The sequence below is a fragment of the Tamandua tetradactyla genome, chromosome 7 (genome assembly GCF_023851605.1).
Source record: "Tamandua tetradactyla isolate mTamTet1 chromosome 7, mTamTet1.pri, whole genome shotgun sequence".
Taxonomy (NCBI): domain Eukaryota; kingdom Metazoa; phylum Chordata; class Mammalia; order Pilosa; family Myrmecophagidae; genus Tamandua; species Tamandua tetradactyla.
The window spans coordinates 75,160,431-75,176,350 of record NC_135333.1 but is presented as its reverse complement, the minus strand read 5'-3'; the positions used below and the strand labels follow the sequence as shown (position 1 = coordinate 75,176,350).

Below are 15,920 nucleotides of genomic sequence, written 5' to 3'. Positions count from 1 at the left end.
CCCCATAAATTCCATAGTGATTGGGCAGTGAATAAAGAAGTGTTTGCAAAGTCCCCTTGAGGGACTGGGGAGAAAGGAGGAATTATTCAACTTCCCCATTTGGAGAATTTCTGATATTCTCACAAGCAGTGGAGACAACCAAATCAATAAGCTGAGCCCTTTATCTCGGGATTCACCCCCTTGAAACTTATTCCTGCAAAGAATAGGCTAGGCCTACTTAAAATTAGGCCTAAAAGTTACCCCCAGAAAACCTCTTTTGTTGCTCAAATGTGTTTTGAGCTCTCTCTCTAAGCCAGCTCAGCAAGGGAACTCACTGCCCCCCCTCCTACATGGGACATGATGCCCAGGGGTGTAAATCTCCCTGGCAACATGGGACAGAAATCCCAGGATGAGCCAGGGCCTGGCATCAAGGGATTGAGAAAGCTTCTTGACCAAAAGGGGCAAGAGAGAAATGAGACAAAATAGTTTCAGTGGCTGAGAGATTTCAGAGTTGAGAGGTTATCCTGGAGGTTATTCTTATGCATTATATGGATATCCCTTTTAGTTCATGGTGTATTGGAGGGAAGTACCTGAAACTGTTGAACTGTGTTCCAATAGCCTTGAATCTTGAAGACAATTGCATAAAGATATAATTTTTACAATGTGACTGTGTGATTGGGAAAACCTTGTGTCTGGTGTTCCTTATATGCAGGGTTTGGACGGATGAGTAAAAAATATGAATAAAAATAAATAATAGGAGAGACAAAGGGTAAAATAAATTGGGTAGATGGAAATACTAGTGGTCAATGAGGAAGGGTAAGGTGTATGGTATGTTTGAGTTTTTTCTTTTTTCTTTTTATTTCTTTTTCTGGAGAAAATGATTCATGGCGATGAATACACAACTATGTGATGATATTGTGAGCCACTGATTGTATACCATGTACAGAATGTATGTGTGTGAAGATTTCTCAATTAAAAAAAAAAGAATAATTCTTCTTTAATCCCACCTCTAAACTTCAGAACCTTTCTTTGTGAGATGTTGTCCCAGGAGCCCACCCAGAGGGAAACCAGTCCCTCTGAGAGTTTCCTGCTGGCACCCCACAGGCCAGATGGAATCCAAACAATATGATAGCTGTTACCCACAAGGATTTTTTACTTTTAGTGGGCAAAATTTTGAAAATATTTGTTTATCCTTATCCCTTACCTTAATAACCATGAAATTGTTATGCTTCTTTTTCTGCTTAATATTCAAACCAAATTGAACCCTAACAGGCTGTGATCAAAATCACCTCAGTTTCAATTGGATAGCCCAAAGTTATGTGATCTTTTTACCTATTAAAAAGTGTAACTTTTTCCTTACACACAAAACACAAAAAAGGATAAAATTAAAACTGAACTTTATAATATTATTTTATGTAGAAGGATCATAGACTTTTAAAAAGTTGAGTAATGTTCAAAGTTGTATTTTGTTGATTTTAATATTCTGCCTGCCTGCCATAGGGTCCCTACTAAACTGGTAACATCTTTTAGAGGTCATCTTATATGTTTTTCAGTCAGTATGTTATTTTCTGAAACAGTAACAACAGAATAACATCAAAACAGATGTTTTCTTTTTAAAAAAACATGTTATTGATAGGTGAGCAAGCTGTTGTTTTTAGATGCTGTTAAATTTAGGAGCTACTTTTGGCTGGCATAGCAGTGTTATTATTGCTCTGTGTGCTATCATAATAGATGGAAATTCTGCAGTAATTGTTAGTCTGTATTCACAGACTCTTGTTAGCTATTTCCATAGCTGGCATCTGTGTGTTTCCAGTTGCCCAAGTTTTGCTCTCTTGCACCCCCATTATTTCAGTGTTACAGTATTCAGGAACTTCTCACACACTTGTCCAGAATTCCAATAGTTCTTCATTTGGTGAGAATACCCTTGCCATGAGCTAAATTTGAATTCCTTAACCTTTCTGTGATCCCCAATAAATAAAGGGAATGAGAATATGTTTAGGAGTTGAGCTTGTTATAATGTCTACCACATTTGACTAAGGGTTCTGGAAGAGAGAGCGAAGCTAGAGAAAACCTGAGCTGGGGTCAGCAAAAACAGCTCTTAAAATGAAAGAGAAATGGGGCCAGAGCTTTTTCTGGATAGAAGTCATAAGATGTAGTCTCCCATTGCTCAAGTCCTATGCATTGACCAATGACAATCAGTCTAAGTGTCAAATAAGATCTTTAGTCTTAGGAATCAGTCTATATAACACGGTTTTAACAGGAGGCCTCATTCTTCTTTTCTTATCCAGAGTTAAGAGGAAAAAAGTGAGTATGGTTTTTGCTCACGGAATGGATAACAGCAAGCCTTCTTTGATTATTCCTACACTTCTGGTACCCCTTCAAAACCACAGTTGCACTGAGACAGCCATTCCTCTGTCAAGCCATGACCTGATGGAATCCTATGAGGAGCATAGTTGGCAGAGCAACAGAACAGATCTGCGATATGGATTGAAACCTGGGGAAGTGGTCGCAGCCAGCATTTTCTTTGGGACCCTGTGGGTGCTCTCTATCTTTGGCAATTCCCTGGTTTGTTTGGTCATCCATAGGAGCAGGAGGACTCAATCTACCACCAACTACTTTGTAGTCTCCATGGCGTGTGCTGATCTTCTCTTTAGCGTTGCTAGCACACCTTTTGTCCTGCTTCAGTTCACTGCTGGAAGGTGGACACTAGGTAGCGCAATGTGCAAGGTCGTGCGATATTTTCAGTACCTCACCCCAGGCGTCCAGATCTATGTTCTCCTCTCCATCTGCATTGACCGGTTCTACACCATTGTTTACCCTCTGAGCTTCAAGGTGTCCAGAGAAAAAGCCAAGAAAATGATTGTGGCCTCGTGGATCTTTGATGCAGCCTTTGTGACCCCTGTGTTCTTTTTCTACGGCTCCAGTTGGGACAGTCACTGTAATTATTTCTTCCCTTCCTCTTGGGAAGGAACCGCCTATACCGTCATCCACTTTTTGGTGGGCTTTGTGATTCCATCTGTCCTCATAATCTTATTTTACCAAAAGGTCATAAAGTATATATGGAGGATAGGTACTGATGGCCGAACAGTGAGGAGGACAATGAACATTGTCCCAAGGACAAAAGTGAAAACTATCAAGATGTTTCTCATTTTAAATCTATTGTTTTTGCTCTCCTGGCTACCTTTTCATGTAGCTCAGCTGTGGCACCCCCATGAACAAGACTATAGGAAAAGTTCCCTTGTTTTCACAGCTATCACGTGGATATCCTTTAGTTCTTCAGCCTCTAAACCTACTCTGTACTCAATTTATAATGCCAATTTCAGGAGAGGGATGAAAGAGACTTTTTGCATGTCCTCGATGAAATGTTACCGAAGCAATGCCTATACAATCACAACCAGCTCAAGGATGGCCAAAAAAAATTATGTTGGCATTTCAGAAATCCCTCCTACAGCCAGAACTATAACCAAAGACTCAATCTATGATTCATTTGACAGAGAAGCCAAGGAAAAAAAGCTTGCCTGGCCCATTAACTCAAATCCACCAAATACTTTTGTCTAATTTCTCAGAGTTCTTTCAATTATTGTTATGTGCCGGAGATTAAAAAGGTTTAATAATAAAAACAGAAGCTATTTATGTATTTTTTCACTCAGCTTTCTGAAGGAAATGTTTTATTTTGTAAAATGCATTCATTTGTTGATTATTTTTTGTGGTTTTTTATTTTAGTTGCTTCTTGTTTTAGAGAAAGCATTTACTTTGAACTGTGGTGACAGTTCTTTTAATGTATTAGTTACGTGTGTTAAAAAGAAAATGCTTTCCTACTTTATTTACCATTAGGTTCAAAAGTATAAACCATACACAGTCTTTGATTAACAAATCTACCTGTTCTTTTTTTTCATTTTCAACAGTATTATTTGCACATCATACAATCCAACCTATGTAAATAGACATGCCTTTGCCACCGTAATCTATACGAAGACATTTCCTTTACTTCTACAAAGAATCCATGCCCCTCCCCCATGCCGCCCCACCCCCACCCCACCTGTTGACTGTTTTGGCATATTGCCTTTGTTACATTCAGTGGAAGCATGTTACAGTGTTACTGTTGACTATAGACCCTAGCTTGCTTTGATTGTACTTTGTCCTGTATACCCTGGATTTTCAATGCCTTTCAATGTTGACATTCATTTGTTCTCCCTCATGCAAAAACGTTTTTATATTTGTACATTAAAGCACCATCATTGTTCACTCTAGGCATTCCTAAGTTACACCATCTCAGTCTTTATCCTCTATCTTTCCTTCTGGTTTCATACATGCCCCAGCCCTTCTCCCTCAATCATACTCACTTTCAGCTTCATTCAGTGTACTTATATTTTTGCGCTACAGTCAGGTAATATTGTGCTATCCATTTCTGAATTTTTACAGTTAGTCTTATTGCACAGTTTGTTTTCCTTCAGCACCAAATGCACAATCTCTCCCTATTTCTATCTCCTGATAACCTGTGTTCTTAACTTCAACTCTCAAAATTCACTCATTAATGTTATTCATATCAGTGAGCCCATACAGTGTTTTTTGTCCTTTTGTTTCTGTCTAATCTCACTCAGCATAATGTTCTCAAGGTCCGTCCATGTTGTTACATACTTCATCACTTTATTCTGTCTTACAGCTGCGTAATATTCCATTGTATGTATATACCACAGGTTGTTTAGCCCCTCGTCTGTTGATGGACATTTGGGCTGTTTCCATCTCTTGGCATTCGTAAATAATGCTGCTATAAACATGGGGATTCTGCCTGATTTTATTCTTTTTTCTGTTTTAATTTTGATTCCACATGATTTTATTCTTCTCTTTCTCCCCATTACTGAATTTTTGTAACTGTGAGCTTCTATTACAAATGAAATCCCTTGTGTTACACATTTCAGAGCAACATTTGGGAAGGGGTAATACAGTATATGTCTTTACATAATCTTCTTCTGACTAACCAGCTAGTGTTCAGATCTGTTACGGAAAACACTCCATATTTTGGAATCTGCTGGGCAGTTCTATGATTGGATTTTAGCCTGGACTCCTAGGGAAAAGAAGCTTAATTCCCTCCCCTCCCTTCTGCTTCTCTCCCCTCCCCTCCCTTCCCTGCCCTTCCCTTCTCCCCCTTACTGTCTCCCTCCCCCCTTTCATTCTTTCTTATCACTTACCTTCTCTTTCTCTCTCTCTCAGTTTTCATCCTTCCTTGACTACTGGTGAGGCCTTGAAAATTTTGAGGTCAAGGTGATGGTTTCCTCACATCTGTTTCCCGTCTAGGTTATGTCTAGGATGTTTACTACCTTACTTTGAGTTAAATGTAAGCAAATGAACAGATGCCCTCACTAGGCATGCCAGAAAATGCCAAAGGGATTGACATTTCTCTGTGGTCTGTAGTTCAGACTCAGACCTTGGGCTGCCCAGCCCTGCCCCTGTTCACTGGGACAGCAAGGATGAGGCCTGTTTCCAAGTCCTGGGGACTCAGGTGTGTGGCGATTTCTTCAGCCAGAGCCTCCTCCCCCTCCTGTCTCTCCACATCACATCGCCACACCCCAGCCAAGCTCAAACTCTTCTTTGCGTGTGATAGCAGGGGATTCTTTCCTCTGGTTCTCAGGTGTCCACTAGTTTAAATCCAGGACCAGCACATTTTAAAAAGGTATTCATTTAAACAATAAAGGGCTTACAGACAAGACTGGTATGCATTTTTTATATCCTAGTTAGCTGCAAATAACTGATTATTCAATAATTTTACATGCATGATCTCATTTTGTCATCTCAACTATTCTGTGGTATAGTTATTATCATCATGTTTTATAATTTTTTTTTTAAACATGGACAGGCGCTGGGAATCAAACCCTAGTCTCCAGCTTGGCAGGTGAGATCTCTGCCAGTGAGCCACTGTGGTTCACCCCCATCCATGTTTTATAAATGAGAAAACTGGGGCTCAAAAGTTATGTGACTTACCAAAGATCATTCAGTTGGAAAGTGATAGAACTGCATACAAACTCAGGTCCTCTAATTGCGAGTCTCTTGCTCTTTTCTTTTTTTTTATTTATTAATTTAAAAAATTAACAACAAACAAAAATATTAACATATCATTCCATTCTACATATACAATCAGCGATTCTCAATATCATCACATAGTTGCATATTCATCATTTCTTAGAACATTTGCATCAATTTAGAAAAAGAAATAAAAAAAAGACAACAGAAAAAGAAAGAAAACGATAACAGAAAAAAAAAGCTTATATATACCATACCCCTTACCCCTCGCTTTCATTTATCACTAGCATTTCAAACTAAACTTATTTTAACATTTGTTCCCCCATTATTTATTTTTATTCCATATGTTCTACTCGTCTGTTGATATGGTAGATAAAAGGAGCATCAGACACTAGGTTTCACAATCACACAGTCACATTGTGAAAGCTATATCATTGTTCAATCATCATCAAGAAACATGGCTACTGGAACACAGCTCTACATTTTCAGGCAGTTCCCTCCAGCCTCTCCACTACATCTTGAACAACAAGGTGGTATCTACTTAATGCGTAAGAATAACCTCCAGGATAACCTCTGGACTCTGTTTGGAATCTCTCAGCCATTGACACTTTGTCTCATTTCACTCTTCCCCCTTGGTCTCTCTTAATGCTCTTTTCTTGATGTTGAAGATGAACACGAGTGACCAAACCCTTCCAGCCTTGATGGGCCTCCTGGCTGTTGTCCTGATGAAAGTCCAAGATTCTAAGGTCCAAGAGAATCTGGCCATTTCTAAAAGGAGAGTCTAGATGAAATTTAATAAGCTGATTCTCACCTTTTTCTTGTTTCTTAGTGTGTTACTGGACTAGTGATCCTGAGTATCTGAAATACAGTAAGAAACTTGTACATTCCTACCTCTTAGACATGGAAACAAAATAACACTGAGTTTTATATCTGGGGCAAAGAACAACAACAAAATATTTCATGTACAATACAGCTACATTTTTTAAGTTGAAGTACTTGCTTCAGTCAACAAATTCAAAAGATAAAAAGAATATCTCCTATTTTCCTTTCCCCCTTTTCCTCCTCTCCATATGCTTACTTATTCCATCAGCAAATGACATTGAAAATACAATTAACAAGATATTTACCTTTCTTGGCCCTTGAGTTTTATAATTCAAACTTATTAAAGGTAGACAAGACTCCAGCAGTAGCTTTTATTTCCTTTTAAGTAGAATATTATTTTTTAAAGTTAGGCTATAAAAAATTGAATTTAATTCATTTCAATTTATATTTATATATATTTAGGCCTAGTTTAAACTAAAAGGTTTAGCCTAGGTGATTTCTAAGCTCCATTTTGTCTTTAACGTTCTGTGAGAGTACCTGGAAATTCAGTGAGAAAACCTCATAGAAGCACTTGGTATAGAAAATTTCTTTAAAGCCCTAAATAATGACAAATTAAGAGTATTAGTCAAATCACAATTCAGAGAGCCCCAAAGACTCATGACCTTTGTTAATTCAGCTATATACTGTCAGGATGTTAGTAATTCACTTTTTGCTTGTTTGTTTGTTGACATGGCAGGCAAGAATTCTGCCACTGAGCCATCATCACACCTCCCTGTTTTTTTGTGTGTTTAGTTTAATATTCAGGATTCTTGTCTTACTTGATCCTGAAATTGGAGGAAGCAGGATGTATGCACAGATTGATGAAAATTTGTATAAATCCTGGGAACACAAGACCAACCTTCACCACACCTCACATTTATCTGGCAAGAACCAGAATTAAGGGAGGCAGGCTATTAGAGGGAATAAGAAATGATCCCCCTTTCCCTGCCAAGCAGGGTGTACCATAAATGCGGATTCATGTAGCCTCCAAAACAGGAGTTTGAGCAAGGCAGCAGTGGGGAGCAGGCTGTGGGGAGTAGAGACAATTCCCCTGTCTGGATCCAGGTTCTCATGTACCCTTAGGGGAAGAGGCAGGATGCAGCCTTTGAGGTAGAATTTTAATTCCCCTTTTTTTCTAATCTTCAGTGAACGCATTAGTGCCAGCAGCCTGCTGCTGGATGTCAATAAGTACACTCTCTTCAGATACACTTGAAGCTTGCATTGCCTGTGAACTTTGCATCCCAGTTATATCTAAGATAAATGAGCCAGACCTCGCTCAGGAAGGACAGTTTTACCTAGGCCTACCTTCTCCAGACATATGGGGAGCAGAATCGTTTGCCAGATAAAGTTGGCAAGTCTGTCTCTTCCACTGAGCACAGTGGGCACAGTCCCTCCTCTCACCCCTCCAGCCTTGCTGCCACTGGTTTGAACTTGCTTTGAAGCAGCATAACCAGGGTCTCTCGGGCCACTAGACTGTGATCAGCTTCCAGGTTATGCTCCTCTGTAAGAACCACAGGTAAAGAGGGCAGAGTCAAAGACTTTTAGGAAGAAACATTGGGAGACCTAGTCCAAGCCCCTCACTTTTTAGAAAATAAATTGCAAGAGAGATGATGTTGAGAGGCAAAGTAAAACTGTCTTCTGTTTCTCAGCCCAATGTACTTTCAGCTTTGCCATTCTGCTTGCAATGGCACGATTCTTTATTACAAAAAGAAAAAAGGTCATCATGTGCAGAAGAACACGAAAAGAACAATCAACTCCCCGCTGTTCATGTTAACCTTTTAATCATCTAGAAAAGAGACGTTAGAGTGTCTTAGTTAAGAGAACTTAGTGGAAACACAAACTGACTTTTTCCAACAATTCTGCAGAATGACCACTTGATGGCACTGTGACCAGTGTGCAGAGCCACTGCCCCTTCACGATGCCCTGAAATCTCTCTGGAAATTTCAGAGAAGTGCCCAGCTCATAGCAACAAGACTGAAAATTGCAGAGCACCCAAGAGCAGCTGTAGATTAATTTATCAATCAGTGTGTTCGAAACAGAAGGCATCTACACACTGGAGGAAATTCCAAGATAATTAATAGCCTTTACAGACTTGAAGTCACTAGTCAAAATATTGCTTTAAACCCACTTTACAAATGTTATCGTTTTAAAAAGCCCCCTCAGACCACCAAAATGGTGGTAATTCCACCCACACATACCAAGGCCTGCCACTCCCTTTTCTATTCCTTTAATCATTTAACTCAGAGAATTCAAGGACTTGTTCATGGCAGTGCGATCGAGTTTCCCAGCAAAAGTTCCCTATGCTGCTGCTAAGAAGGCAGTTAAATTTATTTTAGGCCCCTGGCTCAGTTCCCTCAGACCCTCTTTAATTTTGAGAGCCCCTACAATCTGGGCCATTCTGAATTTTTTGCTCAACTGAACACTTCTATTTCAGAAATCTTCACATTTTTTTTTCCGGAAAAAGTCTCTTTAAATTGCTTTATTCACTGTCAATCAGCCCTAATTGAGTTACACACTAGGGCTATGCAATTTGGTTTCACTTACAATTTTAAGAATGTGTGATTTGAGTTCTGCAAAAGAACTATGTGGTGGGTGCATGCATATCTGGTTTCAGGAATATGATGCAGATCTGGAGGTTTGAGAACTTAATCTAGTTTTCAACAGTCTGACAGTCAGTAAGCCAGTTCCAGCTGTTTGCCCACAGCTAGATATAGGGGATTAAAACTTCTTTAGGGGAATTTTGGATGAGTTCTCTTCATTCTGGCTTCCCTGATAGATATTCCAAATGTCAGTCTCTCTATATTCAGCCTGCACTACCAGTAGGGCCCTAAATGTGATAGATAAAACCATGGCACCGATATCTGGACAGCAAAATAGTAGGAGGTGTGAAGAGTTGCATGGCAGGAAGGATAGGCAGCACAATACCTGAGAAAAATGAATTTATACTCTTTTCACCAACAGAGAAACATTTAAACTTCCAGGCTACCTGGTTCTCCAGGCACATACACTATACTTGAATGACCCTTTACAAACCGGCTTATTAGGTATAAAACTCAAGGGATATATTCAACCAGTGCAGTTTTCTTAGTTGCAGAATAGAATGATGTTTGCTTTCAAAGGCTCTGGAAGCCAAGCTTTCTTTAGTCAAGTCCAGTTTTTTGTTTTGTTTTGTTTTTTTCTTTGCTATTTACCAGTTATTTGGAAATGGCAGATTCTAAACCACAGCTTCTCCATTTTTTTAAATGGTGAAAATACCTCTGCCTCTTTTATAAAATTGTTGTAGAAATAAAATCGGCTAAATCCATGTAATCACTTAGTGCATTACCAGGCACATGTAAGTGCTCAATAAAAGTTATCTTCTGTTATTTGTTTTAAGTCGTTGCTTATCCAATGAATTTTTGCATCTTTTGAGCTATATTGCACCATATGGACGTGCTAATTCTAGTAGAAACAGATTTTTAATACATACCCTCAAGTTGTAGCATTATGTTTTCTGTATTTAGTTGCTTTTTCAGTTCTGCTAGATTCTGCCAACTCAAAGTGGAAGGAATAATTGGGAGTAGCAACTTGAACACAAAGGCGGTAAAGAACAGAACAGAGTAGATCCGCTCTATTCACCACTCTTCCCAATCTGACTTTCCTTTTTTTCGTTGAAATATTTCTTCAGAAAGGATGGTCTAAATCTGGATACAAGAAATACCTCTCGTTGTAGATTTTTATCAGTATTCTGTCTTTGGGATTTTCGCTAATTCAACAGAGAATACTGGTGGAAGAAAAAATCAGTTTCAACTGATAATTCAATTATTCATTCCAGTAAAACATGAAATCCAGTGAAATGTGATTTAAGTAGCTCTTGGCTATAATTGTAGGCAACTATGAAGTTAAAACAAGTAATAATTACCTTTTTTCTGTTAAGTCGTAAGTAAATTATGTTCTAAAAACAAATGTAAATGGAATCAAGGAAACAAATCAGCATGGGAAAAAAAGCTGTTTGGTATTTTGGATTGGAAAGGAGAAAAACACAATGAAAAGGCCAAAGAAAGGCTCAAACTTATGAACGTGAATATTATAAGGAACTTTTAAGGTTATTTTCATGAAAAATGTGTAACAAACTGGCTTATGGGAATATAGTTATGAGCATACCGTTTGGAGGATTTAGGGGAATAATATGCTTTTATTTAAGAAGAATATGCATTTTGTAGTTCAAAGAAACCCTCAAACAAAAAAAGCCATACATGCTAAAAGTAAAAACCTAAAATTGTGAAATTGTAACCCATGTCAAAGTCTGAAATATATTCTACAACTAATTGTGGTGCTGTGCTTTGAAATTTATAGCTTTTTTGTATATATGTTATTGTTCATAAAAAAAAGAAGGAAAAAAAGTTAATTATGATGATAAAAAAGTATTTAAGCCCTCCAGTCTCCTATACTCTGGAGCAGCTAGAAGGGAAAATATGAGAGGATCATTTGGTAGCCCATGACAAACTCTGGGATCTAACCCATAACCACTTTTTGAAGAGTGCTTTGAAAACTATTGCTTTTTTATTTCTTTGCTTTGTATATATGTTGTACTATACAATAAAGAGAGTTAAAGGAAAAAAAAGGCCATGCATTAGACTCAATTTAACTTAATAGACTAGGTAGAGATTGGTTTCTATAAGCTGTTACAGCTTTTGAAAGATGAAGGGAGGTCCCCGTTCCTCTCCATACACAATTGCAGTTGTTGCCAGGATAGGGGGGTCAGGCATTTATCATGAAGCCCCAGGGTACTGCTGATGATCTTGGTGAGAGTTTCCCAAACTCTCTTCCAGAGTTGATCCACTACACCATTGTTGACTCTCCTCTCCCTAGTCATCCTCACAGAAGACTGAAGTATATTAACCAGAGGACCAGTGTATTGATTTAAAGAAATATATATTCCTCTCCAACTACCAAAATGTTTAGATGAATTATCCACGGCATATTCTCTCAGTTTTAGAGTTGTTGGGGGACATGGAAGTATAATCTTGAGGTTGCTTTGTGAATATGGGAATCAGGAAAAAAAAAAAAAGGAATGTGAGTCATTTATTGCTTTTGTTGTTATTTTAGCAGATATTTTAAACTAGTTTATTTTTTATTTGCATATATGAAATATATATGTAATGGGAAAAATGAAACCCAACTTTATTACACATATCTTGCTGCATGACCGATTACACCAGAATTTGGCAGCTGAATTACACATTTATTATTGCGTAGCCTCTGTGAATGAGGAACCTAGGCACAGCTTAACCGAGCCTTTTGCTTCACAAGACACAAGGTATAGGGCATGGAAAGGGTCTCATCCAAAGACTCAGCTGAGGTGGTATCTGCTTCCAAGCTCACATGGTTGTTGTCAGAATTCAATTTGTCAAGGGCTGTTGAAATGTGGCCCTTTGTTCCTTGCTGTTGTGAACCTTCAGCTCATTCCCAGCAATATGGATCTCTCTAGCATGGCAGCTGGCTTCTCGCTGGCTTCTCAAAGCCAGCTAAATAGAGAATCTGCTAGCCAGACGAAGTCACTATCTTAGGTAATCTAATCATGGAAATGGCATCCCATCACCTTTACTGTATTCTATTGGTCAGAAGCAAGTTACAGATCCTGCCCACTCACAAGGGGAGGGGATTGATGACAAAAGAGTATGAGTGTCAGGAGGTGGGGATCATTGTGGCCATATTGGAAGTTGCCTACCACAATAAATAATTGTGAAAATTAGAGACCTCTCTTATCCTAAATTACTTGTCTCTGAGTTCCCCTCTGGAGAGGTAAAGATTATTTAGATTTTTTTAAAAAGTAAGTTCTTACATAAAATTAGGCCTACGAGTCACCCCCAGAGAACCTCTTTTGTTGCTCAGATGTGGCCTCTCTCTCTCAGCCAACATGATAAGCAAACTCACTGCCCTCCCCCTCTCTATGTGGGACATGACTCCCAGGGGTGTAAACCTTCCTGGCAACATGGGACAGTAATCCTAGCATGAGCTGGGACCCAGAATCAAGGAAATGAGAAAACCTTCTAGACCAAAAGGGAGGAGAAAGAAATGAGACAAAATAAAGTGTCAATGGCTGAGAGATTTCAAACAAAGTTGAGGTTATCCTGGAGGTTATTCTTATGTATTATATAGATATCACCTTTTTAGTTAAAGTATATTAGAGAGGGTGGAGTGAAGTGCCTGAAAATGTAGAGCTGTGTTCCAGTAGCCATGCTTCTTGAAGATGATTGTATAATGATATAGCTTTCCCAATGTGACTGTGTGATTGTGAAAACCTTGTGTCTGATGCTCCTTTTATCTACCTTGTGAACAAAAGAGTAGAACATATGAAATAAAAATAAATAATAGGGGGAATAAATGCTGAAATAAATTTAGTTTGAAATGCTAGTGATTGATGAAAGCGAGGGGTAAGGGGTATGGTAGGTATAATCTTTTTTTTTTTCTTTCCTGTGTTCATTTTATTTCTTTTTCTATTGTCTTTTTATTTCTTTTTCTGAATTAATGCAAATGTTCTAAGAAATGATGAATATGCAACTAAGTGATGATATTGTGAATTACTGATTATGTATGTTTTATTTTGTTTCTTTTTTTTTAATTAATAAATTTTTAAAAAAAGAATAAACCAAAACTAAAATAAATAAATAAATAATAGGGGAAAAATGTTAAAATAAATTTAGTAGATTGAAATTTTAGTGATCAATGAAAAGGGAGGGGTAAGGGGTATAGAAAAAAATAGGTGAAATAAAGACTAAAACATTGGGTAGATGGAAATACTAGCAATCAATGAGAGGGAGAAGTAAGGGGTATGGTATATATGAGTTTTTCTTTTTTCTTTTTATTTCTTTTTCTGAATTGATGCAAATGTTCTAAGAAATGATAATGGAAAGGAATATACAACTATATGATATTATGAGTTATTGATTATATACTAAGAATGGAATGATCATATGGTAAGAATGTTCATATTTCTATGTTATGTTTAAAAAAAATAATAAAAATTTTTTTTAAAAAGTAAGTTCTTACAGATCCAAAAAGTCTACAATATAAAAGTAGGTATATAAATATATAACACTACACCCTTTTTTAAAATGTTACATTTTGAAATAATCTCAAATTTACAGAGCAGAGAATTCCACCCACTCCAGATATCCAGAGCCAACAATTTTAACATTTTGTCACCTTTGTCATATAATTCTATCTATCTATCTATCTCTATCTATCTATCTGTCTATCTATCTATCTATCTATCTATCTATCTATCTACCTGAACATTTGAGAGCAGTTTTCACACATCACAATCCTTGAACTCAGAATACTTCTATATACATTTCCTACAAACAAGAATATTCTCTTAGGTAGTTACCTTAAGTACAGTTCTCAAGTTCAAGAAAATTAACATTGATATAGAGCTTATATTCTATATCCCAATTTTTCTTATGTCCCAAGAATGTCCTTTTGAGCCTTTTCTCCTCCATTCTTAGATCCCATCCATGTGCTATATTGTATTTAATTGTCATTTTTCTCTTAATTTATCTTTTTTTTTAATTGTGAAATATATACATTATATATCTTCCCCTCCCACGTTCTCCTAAGTATACCATTCACTGGGATTGTACTATCCTCACTACCATCCATTATTAGAACTTTCCCTTCACCCCAAACAGAAACCCTGTGCTCATTTTGCTTTAATTCCCCATTGCCTCTTCCCTTCATCCCTGGTAACCTATACTCTACTTTCTGTCTCTATGAGTTTGTATATTCTCTGATATTTTCTTTGTGGTTGCCTTGGGGCTTAAATTTAGCATCCATAACAATCTCATTTGCTTTGATACCAGCTTAACTTCAGGAGCATACATGAACTATGTTCCTATACCCCTTTGTTTTCCCACCTTTATGTAGTTATTGTCACAAATTACATATTTATATATTATGAGTTAAAACTATTGATGTGTTAGTTAGATTCAGTTGTCAACTTGGCCAGGTGAGCATACCTAGTTCTGTTGCTGCGGACACAAGCCAATGGTACGTGAACCTCATCTGTTGCTAATTACATCTGCAGTTGGCTAGGAGGCGTGTCTGCTGCAATGAGTGATGTTTGATTTAATTGGCTGGTGCTTAAATGAGAAAACCCAACGTAACACAGCCTAAGCAGCTCGGCATTCCTCATCTCAGCACTCGCAGCTCAGTCCAGGCCTCTGGAGATGCAGAAAGAAGTCACCCCGGGGAAAGTTGTTGGAACCCAGGGGCCTGGAGAGAAGACCAGCAGAGACCATCCTGTGCCTTCCACGTAAGAAAGAACCTCAATGGAAAGTTAGCTGCCTTTCCTCTGAAGAACCAACAAAATAAATCCCCTTTTATTAAAAGCCAATCTGTCTCTGGTGTGTTGCATTCCAGCAGCTAGCAAACTAGAACAATTGATTTATCATTACATTTCATGCATTTGCCTTTTAGATCCTGTAGTAAGTAAAAAGTGGAATTACAAATAAAAAATACAATAGTATTGGTATTTAAATTTACCCATGTCATTATCTCTACTTAAGATCTTTATTTCATCATGTGGCTTCAGTCAATTGTCTAGTGTCCTTTCCTTTCCACTTGCAACACTCCCTTTAGCATCCATTGTAGGACTGGTCTAATGGTGGTGAAGTCCCTCAGCTTTTGTTTATCTGGGATTGTCTTAATTTCTCCCTCTTTTTTTTTTTTCACCCTCCCTTATTTTTGAAAGACAGATTTGCTGGATATAAAATTCTTGACATTCTGCTTTCAGTACTTTAAATGTCTTCCCACTGCCTTCTTGCTTCTATGGTGTAAGGTTTAGGAGGCGAAAGAGAGAAGAGGCAGACCAAAAAACCTTAGAGTGAGCGAGTTTATTCCTGCGCTCTCGGGCAGAGCTCACAGAACTCCAGGTAGGGAGTTATGAGCTCGCCGCTGGGTCCTGGTGCGGGCAGTTTTTAAGCAAGGGAGTTAGGTGACGTCTAGAAGGGGCGGCACATTTTACACAACTCGAGTCATGGTGACCTCCCTGTTCCCCTGACCTAACATATGGTTTCTGA

General features: G+C 38.0%; 1 protein-coding gene across 1 annotated transcript; it reads left to right on the top strand.

The window, feature by feature from the left end:
- The first annotated feature begins 2,273 nt into the window (after positions 1 to 2,273).
- On the top strand, positions 2,274 to 3,583 carry GPR19 (G protein-coupled receptor 19). The gene has a single exon (XM_077167925.1). It carries the CDS (start codon positions 2,290 to 2,292, stop codon positions 3,535 to 3,537), a length of 1,248 nt encoding a protein of 415 aa, XP_077024040.1. The 5' UTR covers positions 2,274 to 2,289; the 3' UTR covers positions 3,538 to 3,583.
- The last annotated feature ends 12,337 nt before the right edge of the window (positions 3,584 to 15,920 follow it).

Coding starts and splice junctions, on each gene's coding strand:
- GPR19 (XM_077167925.1), top strand. CDS start 2,290: ATGGTTTTTGCTCACGGAATGGATAACAGCAAGCCTTCTTTGATTATT.